At 40.1% G+C, this 22,009-nt stretch overlaps 1 protein-coding gene, 1 long non-coding RNA gene and 1 other non-coding gene across 3 annotated transcripts; 1 reads left to right on the top strand and 2 right to left on the bottom strand.

Moving 5' to 3' along the window:
* Positions 1-9: 9 nt before the first annotated feature.
* On the top strand, positions 10-16,981 carry LOC142107768 (uncharacterized). Its single transcript, XR_012680012.1, has 4 exons — positions 10-111; positions 575-699; positions 15,024-15,127; positions 16,718-16,981. It is a non-coding gene; the product is annotated as an uncharacterized LOC142107768 (long non-coding RNA).
* LOC142107423 (olfactory receptor 5V1-like) lies at positions 3,120-4,067 on the bottom strand. Its single transcript, XM_075190856.1, has one exon. It carries the CDS (start codon positions 4,065-4,067, stop codon positions 3,120-3,122), a length of 948 nt encoding a protein of 315 aa, XP_075046957.1.
* A 2,536-nt stretch (positions 16,982-19,517) lies between the features above and the next one.
* TRNAR-CCU (transfer RNA arginine (anticodon CCU)) lies at positions 19,518-19,590 on the bottom strand. The gene has a single exon. It is a non-coding gene; the product is annotated as a tRNA-Arg (tRNA).
* Between the last annotated feature and the right edge of the window lie 2,419 nt (positions 19,591-22,009).

Raw genomic sequence — 22,009 nt, 5'->3', positions numbered from 1 at the left:
CTGATTGGTTCCTCGTCCCGGTCACTCTTAGGGGCGCTGCTGGACGGAGCCGGGGAGAGGTGAGGAGTCCAGGTGAGGAGTCCAGGTGAGGAGTCCAGGTGAGGAGTCCAGGTGAGCCCCTCGCACGGACATTACATGCAAGAAGCATTTGTATTCTTGTTCTGACCTCTCACACACTATACACCATGATAGGGTCACTGAGCCGGCTGCCCAACCCTTGGTTGCCCAGTAAATTAGCATAAGGTAATAAGTAACATCAATACCCATGAGAATACAAAAAGGAAGTTTTTAATGTTAACATCAGCCAATGGGCTGTGCGTCCCGTTATGGGCTGTGCGTCCCATTATTAAGATCGGTAAAATAGGATCATACACAGGAACACCCAGCCAGTGACTGTTCTGATGTTCTTGGAGCTGCTGCTGGGATGGAAACACACCAAGTACAGACAGATATGGTACATTGTCTTCTGGCTAGCAGAAGTCTGTGCTTCTAGTCAGGACTGACTAGTATCCAATAATTTCTTACCTTAACTCGAACATTCCTTTTTATATTAGTGTTGATTCTCACATTTTAGGTCTTGTTCAGAAGAGGGGGATGTGGACTACTATGGGTTCATCTCGCTGTACAACAGTCCAATGATGTCGTCACTTGGAGCTTCCTGAGCGATACCATTATGTATCGGCTGTAAAGTCAGAGAATGTGAGTGGTACAGAGATTAAATGTGCCCATTTATGGTCCAATTGTGTATCTGCAGCACAGTTGTATTTAAGGCATGTCCCAATTATTTAACCACCCAGAAATAAAACTGTAGTGTAATATACCCTACCCCCATTTAGCGAACGTCCCGACACCTCCTGCGTTAGAGCTCTGATCTGGCTGTACTGGTGGCCCCTCTGTGGACTCGCGGTAAGATAGGGATAGGCATTGATGTATTGTTTATGGGACAATGGAGACTTTACATTTTCACTGGCTGATAAGGGGTTCCCTGGAGCTTATTAATTACTAGATTGCAAAACCCCCTTGTCAGCCTCGGTGAGCCCACAACATGGTTATAAAAGTGATTACAGCTCTTTTGGGAAATAGTGTCAGCTTGGACACTGGGCTATGTAATACTGGAACGTTTAAACGTACATGGCATTTTAAGAACACACTATAACATATCATATTCAGGATTACACTGAAGTGAATAACTCAGTATTTTAGCACCAGTTTTCATACTGGTTGTTATTGTCCAGGACACAATGAGTACAGTAAAGTCGAGTACATCACACTCCCCAGATACACCTTTTAGAACTTGTATCTCTTGCAGGTCCTGGAAAGCTGGTGCCATGATACACAATAATGACTATGACTAGCATTAGCTAGTCACATCAGCTGATTGCATATTGACCTCTCCAGCTGATTTTTTTCCATTTGGACTTATGGTGGAAAGATATCCATTTAATTTTAAGTGGCAAACAATGAATGTGATGGTTTTTAGATTTAATTACATTTCATATTGAAATGTTACTTTCACACTTATTAATAACTTAAGACATTTTCTCTTGTGTATATGACACCTTATACATGTTTATCTGGTGTACAAATAGTCACGCGTCATTTGAATTTACTACTAATATTGTATAAGCTACACACACTTGTATGCCTAACGTAAGTACCATACGGAAAGCAATTGCGTCTGACTCTACACATATCTCTTGAGGGGGGGGATTCAGTTAGCCGCTACGTTCCGTCGAACATCATGGCTATGCACATTTTCAGGTAGTTCGGTACCGCAATATCGCGATGTTACAGCACCGCGACCAATCCGAAGGCATTCCGTGGCTTATTGAATTCTCCCGTGGTGTCTAACTGGGCCACGGTGAACTAAACGGCTTCGATAAACAAAATAATCTATCCATTTTTTTTTGTACCCAGGAAGTCCTTCATATGCATGTTTTTATTTTATTATCCTTTTTTTTTATTTAAATTAAAGTCATTATATTTTTATCCAAGTATTTTGGAACATTTTTTCATATATCGATTGGATTTTATTACCACAAAGCAACATTTATACAAAGCCTTTGTTATTAAGGATATCTTGTAAGTACACACCCGAGAGGGGGGAGAGGCAAGAAGCTATATTTAACTGTTTAGAAGAAGTCTCTTTGTAAGATCATTTGAATTTGTTTCCAAGTCTACACTTACTATAATAAGTGTATCTTCAAAAGGGATCACAGCAGGAATATTTTCCAGGAGCATCCTTATTTTAACATATACTGTTTTTTTGATTACTGTTATCATAATATATATATTTGTCTTTTTCATATGTTTCCATACATGGAGAATAAATTCCACCTAAGAAGAATTTGATCTTCAATGAATATAAGTATTTCTTGTATTTTCCATATGTTAGAACACTAAGAGTGCTTGAAGGTTTTCAACATTCACATTTTTGAAAACTTTCTAGGAAGTGTATATCCTTGCTTTAAATTAGTAAAGCTGCTATTAGGAGGGCAGCACAGTGGCCTAGTGGTTAACACTTCTGCCTCACAGCACTGGGGTCATGAGTTTGATTCCTGACCATGTCATTATCTGTGTGGAGTTTGTATGCTTTCCCTGTGTTTGCATGGGTTTCCTCTGGGTGCTCTGGTTTCCTCCCACACTCCAAAAAACCCCAAAACATACTGGTAGGTTAATTGGCTGCTATCAAAATTGACCCTAGTCTCTCCCTGTCTGTCTCCCTCTCTGTCTGTCTGTTTGTGTGTGTATAATAGGGAATTTAGACTGTAAGCCCCAATGGGGCAGGGACTGATGTGAGTGAGTTCTCTGTACAGCGCTGCGGAATTAGTGGCACTATATAAATTGATAGACGCTCAGTTTTTTTATATACATATTTAAAATAAGGCCACGCCAATTAATAAGAAACCCTTTGTTTAGAGGTCATTGCTTGTAAATTACAAGCAATTTGGTTTATAATTTTCATCATAATTTGGCCACTAGGGGGAAATGTTCTATTCATGTCTACAAGCAGGCAATATGGTGAACCAATATATAAATTAATACATATATAGCTGCTGTTCATCTGCACAAAGTAACTTTTTTTTTGTCTTATTACTGGTACAACTGGTAGATGTTTATTATTTTACGTCCATTATATTTTTAGGGTTTTTTTTCCCAGTGAAAACTTTCTTCAAGGCTCTCTTAACCTCCTGGTTCCTCAGGCAGTAAATCACAGGATTAAAGAGAGGGGTTAAAACACTGTACAGCATAGATGACAATCTTATAAAATCAAAAGAATCTCCGGGTGCAGGCCCAATGTAGTTAAAGTTGGCAGTTACGTAGAACACCGTAACGACAATGAGGTGGGAGGAGCAAGTGGAGAAGGCCTTTTGTCTTCCCTCTGTCGAACGTATTTTCAATATACTGGAAATTATTTGTGTATAGGAGACAATTACAAACACAAAAGGAGTCATTCCAAGGTAAACACTGACTACATACAGTAACAACTGACTAGTGCGCGTGTCGGTGCAGGAAGCGTTTAACAGTGGCGGTACGTCACAGAAGAAATGGTTGATGCGCCGGGCTCCACAAAAAGTCAGTTTAGATGTCATTAGGGTGTGGAGTACGGAGTTTAAGAATCCGCAAAGCCAGGATCCTCCTACCAGGTAGGAACAGAACCTCTTGTCCATAACCAAGGGATAGCGGAGCGGGTTACATATGGCCACGTATCGGTCATACGCCATAGCAGCCAGAAGAAGGCATTCCGCTCCTCCGAGAGAGACAAAGAAATAGAGCTGTGTAAAACACCTATTGAAGGATATCCTCTTGTTCCCCGTTACAGCCATGACCAGCATAGCCGGGAGTGTGACTGTAGAGTAACAGACATCTAAAATGGATAAGTGACTAAGGAAAAAGTACATCGGTGTCTGGAGATGGTGCTCGGTATTTATAATGCTAAAGATAGTCAGATTCCCCACTAGAATCATTGCGTAGGTGACGACTATTAGAAGTGACAGTAAAACTTGTCTGCTTGAAAATCCTAATAGTATAAAATCACTCAAACATGTCTGATTGATCACTGCCATCTGATTATTAACCAAATCCTGAAATAAAAGAAAAATTCCTGTGAATACTTTTTTTTTGTAGAATCTCTGGGCCTGATTCATTAAGAAGTATAACTGGTGGTTTATTTGTTTTGCGTATGACGCACATAATTACATGGCGCGTGCCCAGAACCAGTCCGTACGCCACAGAGCGCATCAGCTTCCAGTTCACCATCGAGTGCAAATGATACTTACGACAGCCTATAATTTCAGAGAGGGAACGAGGTGGGAAGAAGCGTTTGCCCGTAGTCAATGTACAGTAAGGGCGAGCCAAGCTCGAATGCACCCAGTAGTGTCCAATTCAAGCTCTGGGCATCTCTAAGGTACGCGTTTTTTAGCCGAATCTCTTGCTCCAGTTTCAGGTCTAGTCTAAGCGCTGATTACTAGTGATGGCGGCCAAGTATGCATGCTGAAATATGTTTTTGCAATCGGGAGCAACAGTAAAAATGTATTATGTACAGTAGACATTATTTTATTTTTAAAACCTATTTTATTAGGAAGATTTTTCAATTTTCAAAACAGTGTAAAGGTTGTTACATTGATCGAACAACAAATACCTTGCAAATGAGAACAATGAACTTTGTTAATAAAAGTAAAAACATAGAAATGAAAAGAGAGAAAGCAGGGGATGGGGGGGGGGGGAGGAAGAAATGTTAGTATGGTAAGAAGGGGAAGGAAAAGGGGCACCTGACTTGGCATCTAGATGTATTACAGGTATATACACCATATATTAAACGTCTTCTGACGCTATATTCATTAGTCTCCATTTTAATCAGGCCTTGGTTGTTCTGTCCCACAGGAGGCAAGCCAAGGATCCCAAATCGCACGAAATTTATTGGGACGGTCATTGAGAATGCTTCTAATGTGTTCACAGCTATATGTCTGCCATATTCTATTGATAATTTCAGGCAGCGATGGGAATTCTGGGTGTTTCCAATTTGCTGCTTTTGCGCATTTAGCTGCATTGAGTATATGGCCTATAAGCGCCATTGTATATTTGCTAACGTCCGGTATAGGCCTATGCAATAGTGAGTATCAGGGGCAGGGGGGTAGTTTTACTGAGGTGACTCTTTCAATTAAATTGTGAATTTTCCGCCAGAATTCTTCAGACAGGACCACCAAATATGTTTAAATGAGCCTTCCTGCCCACATAGTCTCCAGCATTGACTAGAGGAGTCAGGATATATGGCTTTCAAGCGGGTTGGAACTAAATACCATCTATATAAGAGCTTGTTCGAGTTCTCCTTGGTACGGACACAGATAGAGCTCTTAGCGACTCGTGACCTGATCTTAGCCCATTCCTCTATCTCCAGTTCAACGCCAAGGTCTTCTTCCCACTTCAGCTCATAGCGATCTTTGGCAGGTTGACGAAATGCCACCATGATGCTGTAAAAAGTAGAGATGAAACCAGTAGGAAGGGATCTACGTCTGCAAAAAGTCTCTAAAGGTGTAAGTTGGTATATAAGCTTAAGCGTTGGGATCGATTTGATAGAAGTGTCTCAACTGAAGGTATTGATAGAAACGGTCATGGGGAATGCCATATCGTTGTAAGTCAGCAAATTCGCGGAATATCCGCATGGGCGCTATGTCAGTAATGAATCTTGGACCTCGTCGGGACCAGTGGTGAAAAGAGGAGTGTTGTTGTCCTGGTGGAAAAGCTGGATTGTTCCACAGCGGAAACATAGCTTCCGAATTCTTTATTAGCTGAAACGTGCGAGTACTGTAGTCCCACATCTGGAGGGAGAAACGGGTGGTGGATAAGAGTAACTGGAGTGGCGGTCTATGTTTGATTGAGAGCCAAAGTAATGTGTAGGGCGAGAGTAATTGCAAAAAGGTAGCCTCAATGTCTACCCAGAGGCTAGTGGAAGACGGAGAGTGAAATAAAACTAGCTGGGTCAAGTGTGCAGCATTTATAGTATTTGGAGATGTTTGGGAGGCCCACCCCTTCTTCTGAATTTCGTCGGAAGAGCGTGCAGGCCCTTACTCGGGGTCGCTTGCCTGCCCAAACAAATCTAGTAATTTGCTTCTGGAGGGTCTGTAGCGCAAGAGAGGGTACTCGAACCGGTAGGGTCTGAAACAAATAAAGAATTTGTGGCAAGAGGTTCATTTTTACTGCCGCCATGCGGCCGAGCCAAGAGATATATAGCTTATCCCTTTTTTCAAGATCATGCTTGAGTGAGTCTAAAAGCCTGGGGAAGTTCGCTGCATATATCTGATTGTAATGGGTTGTTGAGTAAATTCCCAAGTATTTAAGTTTATCTCGTTGCCATCGGAAATTTGTTTGGCTCTTCAGGATATCTAATAGGTGGGGAGGTAGATTAAGAAGGAGAATTTCCGATTTGTCCTTGTTGATCTTGAAGTTAGATACTGCGCCATACTCATCGAGTTCTTTTTGAAGAGATGGAATGGAGGCGAGGGGATTGGTGACTGAGAAGAATATCATCTGCGTACATAGATATCTTATAGTCAGTTGTCCCCATTTGAATTCCAGAGATTATCGTGTTCTTGCGTATACGCGACGCCAGTGGTTCCATCGTGAGAGCGAACAGCAAGGGGGAGAGTGGGCAGCCCTGTCGAGTACCATTTGTAATATGAAACGGAGACGACGCAGCGCCATTGGCTATAACCGTAGCTGAGGGATTATGGTAGAGGGACGCTAGTCTGCATAGTAAACGGCCCCTGAACCCCATTGCGCCCAGGGTGGCTCTCATGAAGGGCCATGAGACCCTGTCGAACGCCTTTTCTGCATCAAGAGACACCACCAGAGCAGGGACCCGAGCCCGATTTGCTATTTCAATTAGGTCAATAGCCCGTCTAGTATTGTCGGCTCCTTGTCGACTTGGGATAAAACCCACCTGATCCGGGTGGACCAGGGCGGGAATTACTCTGGCTAGTCTGTTCGCTAGTAGCTTGGCGAATAGCTTTAGGTCCACATTTAATAGCGAGATTGGTCGATAACTTTCACAGTGACTGGGGTCGCGTCCCTCTTTAGCTATAACAATAACGTCTGATCTGGTGGTGTCCCTTTCAAAGTAACCACCATTCAAAATTGTTTCAAAAAGTGAGAGACGCATGGGTGCCAGATCAGAGGCAAATTTTTTATAATAAATTGCCGTAAGGCCATCTGGGCCTGGAGCTGCCGAGTTTCTTAGGGTCCTAATGGTCGCTTTGATCTCTTTTATTGTGATGTCGGAGTTTAGAATTAAGAGCTCTGCTGCAGTGAGGCGGGGAGGGGGCAAGTCTGAAGAAAGTCTCGTATCTGGGTATGAAGAATATCTGGGGAGTCTGTTGTCAGGGGAGATTATACAGCAAAGTGTAGTCGGCACTGAATCTATCAGCTATAGATTGTGGGTCGTATAATGATTGCTGTGCTTGATCCTTAATGGATATTATGCGATTACAGGTCAGTTTGTTTTGAAGCCTACAAGAGAGCAATGTATCAGCCTTATCCCCTTATTCGTAGTGTCGCTGTTGGAGCCATTGAAGAGTCTTAGCCGCCTTTGAAGCTAGTAGTTTACCTAGTTGTCCTCGCAGAGACAGAAGTTTTAAATAAGTTTTACGTTTGGGATATGTTTGATGTTGTCTAGTTAGGGTTTGGATTTGGGCTTCTAGGTCAGTAACTGCTTTTTGGTGTAGTTTTTTTCTTGTGGGAGGCTAAACTGATCAGGCGTCCTCTGATGGTCGCTTTATGAGCTTCCCATCTTACAGTAGAAGTAGTGTCTTCTTGGGCATTGTCCGTTTAAAAGTCAAGAATAGCTTGTTGTATCGTATTAACATTGTCTTTTTTCAGAAATAGATGGTCATTTAGTCTCCATCGATAACATGGTGTAAAGGGTGGCAAAACGTCAAGTCGCACTAACACAGCTGAGTGGTCAGACCAGGGAACTGATGTAGTAGTAGCCAATTTCAGGGATCGCGTCGTAGAAGCATCTACAAATACCATATCTAATCTAGAGTAAGTTCCATGTGGTACCGAGTAATGTGTATACGTTCTGTCATTGGAGTATAGCACTCGCCATGTATTATAAAGGTTAGCTTGAGTGAGCAAGGATTGTAGTTTAAGGCTTTCACGCGCTATTTGACTACCTCATAATGTTGGTGGTGAACGGTCTAATCGAATGTTTAAGATGGTATTAAAGTCACCCCCTATTATTATCCTTCCAGTCCCAGTTCGTGAGAGTCTGGCAAAAAATTGAGAAAACAAGGTGTTTTGTGAGGTGTTGGGAGCATATAGTGTAGCTAGAATAATTGGTGTGCGGAGGAGAGAACCTGTTAAAATAACATATCGTCCTTTGGGGTCTGTATAGGATGTATCGATTGTTATAGGAAGAGTATGGTGAAGTAGGATAGCCGTACCCCTGACTTATTGGGAAGATGGGGAATAATAAACCTGGGGGTAGTGTTTGCATTGTAGATTTGGGTGCATATGTTGGAAGTGCGTTTCTTGCAACATTACAATCTGAGGAGAATGACGTTTCAAGTACTGGAACAAGATTGTGCGCTTTTGTGGTGTATTAAGACCGTTAACATTTATGGTTAGAACCGAGAGGGTCATGGCTGATACCAGTGGAATTTATGCCAAGATGATTTTAGGTAGTGTAAAAGGAGCAGCTTGATGCCAGGCCAAGGTGTAAAGGATTGGGAGGGGAAAAGATGGGTTAGTAGGGGGATGAACGTAAAGTGAGGGGAAACAGTAGATATTATTTACAGCCTAACATGTTTTTCATGGGGGAGAAAAAACTTTTTTTTTTTTTTTTTTTTTTTAATTGTTTCATTATTAATGCTTATATTAACAGGTGACATTAACTGAATTTTATTTTTGTGTGCTGTACTTTTGTGAGTCTATATTCCACATATGTATTAGACATATCCTGTAGTGTCTTGTCTGGTACAGTAGAGCGGACCTAGACCCGTATTCATCACCAGGCGTTTCTTCAGATCCGCTCCTTGTAGAACATGCGTATACCCGTTTCACATGCGTTTTTTTTAATAAAAAACCCTCCCATTTGTTTTGGGTGCCCTAATGAATCAGGTCGTCTGTTTCCAACTATTGTAGCTTTCTTACACTGCTAACGGAAAATCTATTTTAATTAAGGCAAGTCTGTGTTAAATCTTGAATCCATGGCTGTTGTATTTTAATTGATTGTTTATTAAGAATTATATCAAGCAGTAGATGTGGAGAGTCTTTACACACAAGTATCTTGTATGCTGCAGAGTCACCCAATTATATCTCATCCTTTTAATAAGGGGTTACCCAATACTTGCACTAGACCAGTGTTAGCTAACCTGGTGTTGTGAAACTACAAGTCCCAGCATGCTTTGCCAATATATAGCGGCTTATTGCTGGAAGGGTATGTTGGGACATGTAGTTTCACAACACCTGGAGTGTCACAGCTTAGCCAACACTGCACTAGACTGAGTATGCACTAGACTGAGTTTGTTAACATTCAGAAAAATCTTTTTCACAGAGCATATATAGTTAGTTGTCCTATAGTTTCTATAATAAATACATTCATAGTTTTCCAAATGTGAATAGTTCCCACGTACACTCTGCTGCTGGATAGGTGCGTATACTGCATACATGCCAAATATAGGAGCTCATTTAATACATTTGTGGACATGCGATAATGTGCTGTTCTCATAGCAACCAATCATGTCAGATTATCAGCCTGTCTAAACACGACTTCTAAAAACTGACATTTGATTGGTTGCTTTGAGTTGCAATACATCATTGTTCTTTGAAAGTTGCGATTGAAATAAACCCCACAGTGTACAGAGAATATGGACCACTGTATATTACAATTATGGTGCTGAGGTATATGTCTGGCTCTTCATAAATAGATGACAATAATGGCAAAAATTATCATTTTAAATACTGACCCTCAATAAATACATATCTTTCAAAATGGTCTATGTGTTTTCCCAAGGACAGTCCCCCTTTTTCCCACAAAATGTTTAACTCACTAATTTTATCATAATTCAGGCTCCTGATACAACCAAATGAAAAGCACAAGTGGATGTCACATCCTATTACGGTTTCACTTTATTTGGCACCCAATAGAAAGAATGCAGGGGACTTTATGACAAGTTTTGGTCCCCACTTTTTATTTTCAAAATGTCGGCGTCCCACCCATTACACCTGATCCTGTGCTTGATGATTATTATCCAATTGCAGTACTCGGGGCTGAATTAACTGCTGCTAACATTTTATTTTTTTATTTTTTTTTAATCATTAATTAATTTAGCCCAGCTCTCTTCTTTTAGAAAATAGGTAATGAAAATTGAAGTATAAGGCTGTATACTGGGTGAAATGGGTCATGGGGGTTTGAAAAAGTGGAGATGTTGCCTATAGCAACCAATCAGATTCTAGTTGTCATTTATTTAGTACGTTCTACAAAATGACAGCTAGAATCTGGTTGCTATAGGCAACATCTCCACTTTTTCAAACCAGCAGCTTGATAAATTTCCCCCATTGTGGGAGTTAAAATGAGCAGAAATGTGGTAATTTCTTGGATTTTGACTTATTCAATTCTCATATCTATTCGCAAACCAAAATGTGTGAGTTTGCTTATGGAGAGAGTGTACATAGGACATCTTACTAGCGCTGCTATTTTAAAGGGTTTGTGAAACATGTTATCACTATTCCAGCACCTTCTCTTTTTGTCAAAAATGGGGGAAGTGCGTCTAATATAAGCCAAAAATTTCCACGAACGGGAAAAAGATGTGAGATAAGAAAAAAAATAAATGTAATGTAATTTCTGGCTGGTATGTCATTGCTTCCACAGATCAAAAAGTAAACCAAATGCATGATGTAAACCATTCAATGAAGATAGAACTACTAGGACAATTCTTTAAGTTATTAACAAAACAATAAAGTTTTCTCATCTCAAAGTGCAAATTGGGGTATTAACTTATGATAATTTATATTGAGACTTAAGAGTAAGGGAAGTGCAACTGTTGCACTGTTCAATTATTAAAGATAATCATGAACATTGTCTTGGCTAAAGAGGTTTAAAACCAGGGAAAGTCACATACGTTGTTGACAACTATAGAACTTACCATTACTATAAATTTTGTGCATACTTTAATAATGCATGGTGGTTGCTTTTTAGTTTATTTTATGGTTTCCATCACTTGGAGGGAAATAAATTATGGATGTTAAAAGTTTTTTTTTTTTATTACATCAATTAGTTCATTCTATGTTACTTGAACTGGCAAATATATGAGAAAAGCGTCGGCAAAATCATTATCAATCTGTAGCATGACAGTGTGTTTATAATGCTATATACATTATCAACAGACGCATAACACTAACCTTAAGCAAACAAATGTCCAATGACTTCATGTCAATGTAAAAAAATAAAATACTTTGTAATGAATTACTATGGTTTCAATGGAAAAGTTCTCTGCGTGGATGTAAAAATCTGAATATCCGTTGTGAGACCGTTAAATAGCAGGGTCTCAGTTCAGCTAGAAAATGATTTCCTGATATTTCTGTATCTCTTTTTAAGCAGTCGTAAATACCTCAAGGGAAGACTAACTCTACACAGGAGATTGTTAATTTAGATTTAGACACATGGAAATACTTCAAGTTCTCTAAATTAAATAAATGTTGTGCTAAATATAAGGTGTGGGGGCCTTATCCCAGTACCCCCCACAATAAATGTATGAAACGCCCCCTAGTGGTGTAAGTGAATGTTACATCGGGGTGGGTGGAGTCGAAAGCAGGAAATTAATGAGACCGGTTCCAAGAGGGAGTCGAGAATGGCAGAAGATTGCCATTCTTGACTCCCTATTGGAGAGAGTATTCTATGAGGTATATTTACTAAACTGGTTTTGAAAAGTGGAGATGTTGTCTATAGCAACCAATCGGCTTCTAGCTGTCATTTTGTAGAATGTACTAAATAAATAACTAGAATCTGATTGGTTGCTATAGGCAACATCTGAAGTTTTTCAAACCCGTAGTTTAGTAAATATACCCCTATAACTCAAGAGAGAGAGATGTAGAAGAGAAGTCGAATGTTATAGCAGAAAGGGATTACCCAATCCAGTGAAGTGATGTATATCTTTTGCGGGCCATAATTACAAAATAGTAGTGTTGGAGAATTTTCTGTGATGGCATCTGCCCTCGAATAATATGGCTGACACAGTTTCATAGAAGCCACCTTCTTCCTATTTTGGCCTTTATAAATCTGTGAGTGTGACCCACAGTTCTGTCCTATGGTTACTGGCTGCAATATTCCTTACTGTTTGACTCCAATTAATGACCAGACTTTCTGAACTGGCTATGTCTTCCCACTGCTTGGCCGTTCCTTGGCTATTCCTCTGCCTACATTTAAGATTCTGTTTGGCAATGATGACCTGCTTGGCATTTGTTTTAAGCTGTCTTCAATTCAGACTTCCTGAAAACCAGAACGACTAGCCAGCCCCCCGGCGGAATCCGTAGTTCTGCTGGAACTGTATCTAAGAATGGTTCTCAACATTCTAAGCGAACAAACATGGAGTCTGGATCTCAAGGTTTCACTCGAGTTATCTGCCTGCACCACCACACAGAGACAAGTCCATCCCACGCACTCCACCTAAACTTAAACCGTGACCAGGGCCGGATTAACAATGGGCCTGATGGGGTTGCAGCCCCAGGCCTCTCCACAGAAATAGGCCAAGGCCAGCTAGGAGGTTTTTTTTGGTTTTTTTTTGTGAGGGCACCTACACTGTCTATTGTATGTACCTTTAGAGGGTCAATATAGATATATACAATATACAGTGTATTTATGTATATTTATACATAGATTCAAGTTTTTATTTTTTTATTTTTCAGTACCCTGTACTTTGTTCAATGTTAACCTGAAAATTAGAATTTTTCATGTATTTTTCTGTTAAGCACTTTATAAATAGAAATAATCAACCATTATTTGTATTTTTGTCTTCAGTGGTCAATAAAATAACATACTTTTTACCTCAACTGTCCCGGTTCCATCAGGATAGTCCTGATTTTAGGGGACTATCCTGATTGGCCAGGAGTTTGTCCCGCCATGAGGGACAGCTGGGACGTATTTCCACTCTTCACTTTACATACGTGCTGTGTGAGCCAGATAGTGGTGTGATATAGATGAAGATAGATAGGAAATGTAGGTGGTTGGAGGGAAGTGCAAGCTTTGCCCTCCATTGTGCTGGCCACGCCCACACATCACTGGCCATCAAGTTTGCGTTTATTCACTGGAACCCCCAGTCTTCCAGGCCATAACTGAACTATATGAGGATCTTGATAAGAGGAGATCTGCTGCTGTTGCCTTATGTGCTCTGCGTTGGTGGAAAAGCACTGCTAAGGACTACTCTGTATTCTGCCAGTGGTCGATAGAATGGCAACACTCTTTGCTATCAATACAGAATATGCCTTTCAGATGCAGTTAAGGATGCTGTAGTCAATAATTTGACTCCTGAAACTCCTCTCTTGTGCATCTGTCAATTTAGATAGCAAGGTGAAGGCAACAAGTAACACCCAGCCCCTTCCAGGTCATCCTCTAGCTCAGTCCATTCTGGACGTCGGCAGACTTCTGTTTTCTCCTAGTCTGTCTCGGTTTTCCAATGCTGAGCTTCATATTTCTGTAGATGTGCTACAATAAAAGATCCAGTGCCTGATCCATTAAGGGATGCATACTAAACGTAAGATAAATCCCATGCGTGTAAATCGGGTATACGCACGTCTGATTTTAACAAGGTGCAGATCTGAAGATACGTGTGCTGATGAATATGGGTCTAGGTCCACTCTGCGCTACTAGACAGGACAATTCGGGATATGTCCAATACCTATGTGCAATATAAACTGACAAAAGAACGCACAGACAAAAAATAAAGTATTCAATTAATGTCACCTTTTAATAATATAGTCATCAATGATAAAACATTAAAAAATTGTTTTTTTTACTATTTTTTTTTATCTATTAAATACATTAATTAGGATTTTATGAATGTCTTCTGTACATAAAAAAATAAATTTTTACCGTTGCTTCTGATTGCAAACACACGGCACTAAGCCTGTAGCTGGAGCAAGTGATACGGCTGAAAAACAAGTATCTGAGAGATGCCCAAAGCTTGATTCGGACACTACTGCGTGTGCTCGAGCTTGACAAGCCCTTTACTGTGTATAAGAGATGAGCGGGCTCGGATTCCGCTAATCCGAGCCCACCCGAACAGTGCGGATCCGAGCACTGTTCGGATATTTCCGGCGGGCAAAAAAATGAAAACGAGGCTCTGTCGTCCAAGTCTGGTGTCGAATCTCGCGAGGGGTGGGAGGGAGGGCCCAGAACAATTCCATCTTGTACCTCTTTTTTTTGGCATTATGTGCTCAAGCTACCTCGGTGCAACCTTTTGGCCTAAAAACAATATTGTGAGGTGTTCAGAATAGACTGCAAATTAGTGGAAATGATTGTTATTGAATGTTATTGAGGTTAATAATAGCGTAGGAGTGGAAAAAAAAAATACAAAACTGGTTTTTAGCACTTATGTTTTTTTTCAAAATAAATCCGAACCAAAACCTTTCGTCAGGTGTTTTGCGAAACAAATCCGAACCAAAACCTTTCGTCAGGTGTTTTGCGAAACAAATCCGAACCCAAAACCTCTAGCAAATCCGAATACAAAACACAAACACCAAAAGTGGCCGGTGCACATCCCTACTGTATATTGACCACAGGCATTTGCCTTTTCCCTGCCCCTTTTCCTCCGTCTCCACCTGTCATCTCCTTTTGCATCCCCACTCTTGAATGTTGGCTCTCATGAGCTTGTCCCTCCATATTTCCTGTCTTCTGGTCCTCTTGGAAAGGTTTCCATTGTTCCTGTTGTGTCTTCTGACATAGCCGCATTTACTATTCCTTTTTTTTTTTATTTGTACTATCTTGTGTAACCAAGTGGCTTTCTGCTGTCTCCACATGGATGTCCCAGCGCTACCTAAAGCTCAACATGTCCAAAACAGAGATTTTCACCTTCCCTCCTGCCAGTCACCATGTGGAGCGGCTTCTCTGGCAGCAATGTACTCCATTGAAAAGGTAAGCTCACACCATATTGAGATGACGTTAATTTTTATAGGCTTTGCTTTTCACACATCACAGTCCCCATAGAAGTCTATGGGGACTGCAGTGATCAGCGTTAAACAGATTAAGGCAGGAGAAATCTCTCTTTTTAGAGCAGAGTAGTTAGGTCTTGGAGGAGGGGGCGACCCAATGTTGCCAGCCGCACCCACAGCAACCCCTATAGAGTCGCACTGAGTAAAAGACATTCTGCAGGATTCGGAATGACCCAGCAACAGTGTCCCACATCTGACTCAACAAACTGATAACCTTATTTACTGTCCATTTGGATATCAAAATACTGTAATATGTGTTCATAGTTCTGCTGAAACACAGAGAAGAGAACCTCATTAGAAGTGTTTATTATCTTAGGCACAAGGATTCATTAAAACAAAAGGCAACACTTTTGTTTTCCTAGCAAGTAAATGTTTTTTGTTCACTGCAGAATGTCTTTGGGTCCGTCATTAAGAGGCCACTGGGATTCATTACAGGACTCCAAAGAAAACATTGCGTTTATGAAAACAATGGCAATTGTAGAGTCTGGATAATTAAACCAATACACTTTAACTACTGCAGAGATTAGTAATTGATCCAAATAATTAACTAGAAATTCCACATTATTAATCATAATTTAATTCTTGAGATTTGCTGCAAGGGTACGTCAAGGGAACAGTTGACATAGGAAAGGAGGGAGAGTTTGTTTTTAGACTGTCTAGTTACTAATTAAACGTTTATTTGTAGGGTGTCACAGTATAGCGGTGGGGGGGCTATGCTCCAGGGGTTTTTTTTGGACCCGATAAAAGGTCTGAAATAGCTGTTGCCAAAAGTTGATATGAACCAGACATAAATAGCAAGTCCAAATATGCCTTAAATTCACATTCACCATCAACTAACCCTCCCATCCATAAACCAGTTACTGTTCTGTGTGGATCATAAAATGATTAATTCATGAGAAAAGTTTATGAAATGCCTCCTAGAGTCCTGCAGCAGTATAAGAACATAATAAGAGTGGGACACTTTCTGTTGTTAGAAGTTTTAGAACAATCCTGAAACGATGGGGCTAAACCCACTTTCCCTCACATTCTCAAGACCTTTTCTCTTTCAGATTACATTACACCGTCTGTAGACACAAAACCAATGTAGAAAAACTAGGATATTGTTCCCCTGTTCTCTAATCTACCCTGGAGCTAGATATAGCGATGTAGAAACGGAAATGATGGAAAAGAGGAGAATTCCTGGCATTTGCATTGTGATTCATTCATGTTTTATTTTATACAGTAGAGCAGAAACATTCTTTATACAAAAAGTTGATCGAAAATATAAAATTAGAGAGCGTAAAGGAAGTTATAGGAAATATTTGCTGCCTTACTCACAAAATGACCTCAAAAAAGCATCCACTAATTTATTTTATTTATTTTTTTTAAAAAAAAGTCTCAAGCAACAAAATTTTTTAAACATTAAAGTGCTGACTAGTATAATAGTTAACGTTTGTATTATACAGTGTGCATAGCTATAGTGACGTGATATGGTATATGTTTATATGAATTTGGTCACTTGGAATATTTTTAGAATCATTAGAAATGGAGTCAAGGGATCTTCATTCTGGAAGGGGAGCCGCCAGTCAAGATCTCCAAGCCCCGCACACGCTACGACAGAGTGGGACCACCCTAGTAAGAGTGCAGGCAGCAGTGCGTGGTGTGAGCCCTGCCACCCTAGGGAGTGGGGCCCACCGGGGATTTTCCCGGCACCCTGGTGGGCCAGTCCGACCCTGATTAATGATAAACGCATATTCATGAGTGCCATATATATTAAAAAAAAATTGTAACACCTTTATTTTTGTTATATCTTTCTTTTAACTATTACTTTTTTCACCCACATATTTTACAGGGATTATCAATAGCACAATAAATAGATACATGCATCTCAATGATCACAATTGGCATAATTGTGACTACATAATGTCTCAACACTATATGTTATCAGCATTGTGAAGTCGATCTTTTACCAGCATAAAATAGTGCAGTTAGAATAATCGGCAAACAAACTTCAGCAACATGTACCCAAGAATATCCCTTCTTGTCGCCACATGGACTAAATTTTAAGACATCCTGTAATCCCCTGTGGTCATATATAATTTGTGGTGGCTCAGTGGTTAGCACTTCTGTCTCACATCACTGGGGTTATGCGTTCGATTCCCAACCATGGCCTTATCTGTGTGGAGTTTGTATGTTCTCCCCGTGTTTGCGTGGGTTTCCTCCAGGTGCTCCGTTCTCCTCACACAAGAAAAACATACTGATGGGTTAATTGGCTGCTATTAAATTGACCTTAGTCTCTTTCCCTCTGTATATTAGGGAATTTAGACTGTAAGTCCCAATGAGGCAGGGACTGATGTGAGTGAGTTCTCTGTACAGCGCTGCGGATTAGTGGCGCTATATAAATAGCTGATGATGAATTTGTTCATATTGTAGCATTGATATGCTGCAAAACCTCCATCACCTGGTCACATATGCCCCCCAACACTCTCCTTGCACATATACTTCACCCCCCTATTCATATGACCCCCAACCTCCTTCACATTGGAAGGAGGGTGGGGGTCATATGTGGCAATGAGAGGGTGGGTGTGTGCAATATATTACAACAGAGGGGCATATGTGACAAGGAGAGAATGGTGGGGCAGAGTGTGACAGAAATGGGACTGAAAAAAATTATTAATTTGAAATGTAAGGAATCATGTGTAATGTCCAATGATGTGTTCACATGTTATGTACAGCATTTCTGACAGACCTCATCGAAAAGGACATTTTAAACATCCAAATAGAATCTTTAATCAAATCAAAATATATATTTACTAATTTTAAAGCCTGAGCTTTTTTCCAATTTTTTTTGTCTGCTTTTAGATTAATCTTTTCTTCTGTATCCCTCATGTTGTTCGACCTTCACTTATCTTTTCTTTCTCTCCTTGTTCTGTCAGACAAAAACACAATTGGCCCTATAGAGCAGTTTGAGTGGCTCAAAAATTGCCTACACGAGCAGCCTATCCTATTTGTGCCTGTTTAACTATACATATCTTTTGTCGTTTTCTACTCTTTTCGCTCTACACTTCCTCCCTTGGTGCGCTCATCTCCTTGCCTTTTAAGTCAAAAGCATATTTATTTTTTAATATTTCCTGATCATTTTTAGTTTATAATACAACTGATTATTGGGTAAGGCTTTAATTTTGCCTGCACTTTACTTTTAAAGTGTACCATTTCCCCCCCACAAATCTTTATGGACCTTATTCATTAAGGAAAGTAAGGGAAAAAGAAGGAGGAAGTTTTCTCCTGGACAAACCATGTTACAATGCAAGGGGTGCAAATTAGTTTATTATTTTGCACAAAAGATAAATACTGGCTGTTTTTTTTTTTTTTATGTAGCACACAAATACTTGCCCTGCGGAATACGGTAAGCGGGGTGTACTTCCAGAGTTCCGCAAGCCTGCATGCGCTGTCAACCAATTAGGGAGCATCCGTACAGGGGTGTGGGGGAGCTGTACATGTACAGTGAAGCCTCCTCTACGTGTGTCTCTGTGAATTTCTGCCCAAGCAGTCTGCGGCTCGTGAAACTCTTGTACATGGCAGGAGGATCGCACCCTCACATGACACAAAGCCTGTAGAGGTAAAGACAGAGAGCACTCTGCACTCCACCCTTCTCTGATGATGCAGCATCTCTGTGTTGTAGAGAGGAGGTCACAAGATGCAGAAGCCGGCTAGGGCGGCAGCTGGCTGGGGTGCCGCAGGTAAAGGCTTGCCAGTCCACATTTTGCCCACCACTGACCCAGGTCGTCTCAGTTGGCTCAGAGCCAGCAGTAGATGAGCGACTGGCCTCCTAAGCCAAGTATTCTTGGTTTGAGTTCCATCTGGGGTGGGTGTGAACTTCAAATAGCACTAAAGGAGCATTTCAGAACCATCTGTAATGTGCTGTTTTGCTGTATTTTAATTACTGCATTCTGTGATCTAGTTCAGCCTGATCGCTGAATGACTGGATCTGTCCACTTTGACACCCATTCATTTGGACAAATTAGAAGCAGATCCTTTTCGCTTGGCGATATGACCAAGAATGTTAATGCTGTAACAGACTAGCTCATCGGTATCAGGGCTCATTCATATAGGCATTGGAAAACAACTTTTGTTTAAACATTGATAAAACCTTATAGTTCTAGCACATTCATGAACACATCTAACAGAAAGCTTAGAGCATAGGGTACTATGAACTTAATAAGCATTCCTTATAGTCCTAATAATATTTTATTCCTGTAGACCTTGAAATTTGTTTAGAAGTAGCACATTAAAATGATTCTGGAATGATGCATTATTGGATCAAAAAGTTTACCCACCCCAGATGGGACTCGAACCCACAATCCCTGGCTTAGGAGGCCAGTGCCTTATCCATTAGGCCACTGGGGCTGCACTTACAGCATGCTAAAATGTGACTTTCTTGTAAAGAGTAATATCTCCTCCTCTTGAAAAAAGGAATATTTAATATTGGTTGAATATGTTCAAGAACTGTATGGGCACTTTTATTTTAGAAGATATGAAACAGCCACACTCATACTAATACCTCTGTATTCAAAGTGTGGCAAGATTAACATTCTGCCCCCTATGTGTGGAATGGTGGTTCTACAGATTTGTCTTTAATGTCTTGGCGTTCCTCTTACTTCCTCTAACTTGCTGTTACTGACCACTCCTACTAGTGTCAACCCAGGACAGCCCACGATGGACAGATTAAAGTGGTAGCTCTTGTCTGTTACGATCTTCCTAGATAATTTGTGCAGCTGGTTGGTTACTTTTCTTGTAGTGAGTTGCTCTGATTTACCCTGTTGCACTTATCCATTTGGGTGTAGCGCCTTTTATTTCATATTTGATATAGTCACTACCTGGATACATTACATTCACTGCAGTTGTTACTCTTGAAGCATTAATCATATATTAAAATAATTGCAACTCAGCCAGGGATTGAAAAAAACTCCCACTTAGAGTGTTTTTTTTTTTTTTTTCATAATTTGTAATCTAAATTCAAACACTGCATATCATTTACAGATGGCATGTAGATACAGATTTTTAGTGTGATTAGTTTTTTTTTTTTAATAAACAGTGAGAAAAAGCCTCCCATACCTTCAGATTTCCACATAAGTAGAACACTTAATTAATACAATAAAAAGAAACAAGTTTACTCACACAGGATGCAAAACCTGCAATCCTTGGCTTTTAAAGGGCAACACCACATCCATTAGGCCAGTGTTTCCCAAATCCAGTCTGCAGGGAGCCCTAACAGTGCAGGTTTTCCATATCTCCTTGTGCTTGAGCACAGGTGTATTCATTACTGACTGATACATTGTAACAACTTGCAAATATAAATTTTGCATCTGTTGATCTCATTCAAACAGTTACCTCCATATCAAGTAAGAAAGGTATTATCTAGTATTGCTATTTTACATTTTGTTACATCGTAGTAATCGAGCACCCTTATATTCTGTAGTGCTCTTCTTAGAAAAGTAAGTATATGAGAGGCTTACCTCAATTTGCACAGACAATAGGCGATGAGGACTTGCCTGCAAGGTCTGAACCTCTAGAACCTGCCACATGTGCTGCAGTCCTGTTGCTCAGCTCTTGGGGCAGTGTACAATTTGGACATGTATTTCCATGCTTTGACCGAGCAGCTGAACCACTTCCAGTATCACTGGGGTGATTAAAGGATGACCACACAAACAGGTGGACCCTATTTATCAACAAGCTTCATAATTATGCTATCAGCAGAATCCTTAATCTGGCATCTGAGTTAATATTGGACGACACTGGGATGATTGTCAGATAATGGTTGCATTATCACAGTAGGTGTGGACAACGTATGGAAGAGTCTGAAAACCAGAGAAAGGAATGATTGTAGTTACAAGTTTATGCTCACTAATAGGTGTAGAAAGTCCCTCGTTCTTCAATTACAACAAAAAGAAGGGAGGGTTTTTAAAAAAAACAAAAAACAAAACTTTAATATAATTAGATGTACGTGCGACAGTATGCATTGTAAAAGTTTTTTTTTTGTTCGCTTTCAAATAATCCAATATTGAATTAAAAATTGTACTATTAAAATTACTTAGCTTCCGTATGTTGTTAGACAAACACATTATTGTGGAATAGGAAAGAGATCTCGCATTTTCTTCATTACTCACCAGCGAGGTCTAAAGAAAGTCTGAACAATGTCATCCGGATATAATCATTTTCCTTTCATTAAAGTAAATACTGATGCAATACGGACAGTTGATGACCGTATTATTCTAAGTATAACAACTAAATTTGCAATTTACATTATTACACTTATTTATATAGCAAATATGACAAGGTACACTATACTTGCTTATAAGGCCTCTCCTTACTCTAAAAGCAACATTATATTGAGTTGGTGAATAGCCATTGTCTATCTGAGTCTAAATAACTAAAGAGTTCATTTTGCAGGACATAGGCTGGGTACACACTACAGAAAATTTCTACCGATACAATATAGTTAATGATTTTACCAACGACTAAAAAAAAAAAAGGCCCGATCAGCATGCTGATTCATGTGTACACGTTTTACACGAGTTACTGTCAGATCTGCGCTCTTCATCTGCCATAACCATTGGCTGAAAAGATCGTGACTATGCACATTCTATAGAGATCTATGGACACTGCCGGAAGTGCATACACACTGCAGAATTAGAACAACATTGTTCCATCATTGAACAAGATTTTTAGTTCAGTTTAAAAATCAAACAAAAGGATAGAATGCTCTTTGGACTAATGACCTACTCCAGAAGTATCGGATATTAATTACAGAGTCTCTAACCAATTG

Source organism: Mixophyes fleayi, chromosome 11, assembly GCF_038048845.1.
Source record: "Mixophyes fleayi isolate aMixFle1 chromosome 11, aMixFle1.hap1, whole genome shotgun sequence".
NCBI lineage: Eukaryota > Metazoa > Chordata > Amphibia > Anura > Limnodynastidae > Mixophyes > Mixophyes fleayi.
The sequence above is the reverse complement of the archived record's forward strand: the minus strand, read 5'-3'. Positions and strand labels throughout refer to the sequence as shown.

Bases quoted from the DNA above. Each gene is read 5' to 3' on its own strand.
- LOC142107423 (XM_075190856.1), bottom strand. From the start codon at position 4,067: ATGGCAGTGATCAATCAGACATGTTTGAGTGATTTTATACTATTAGGA.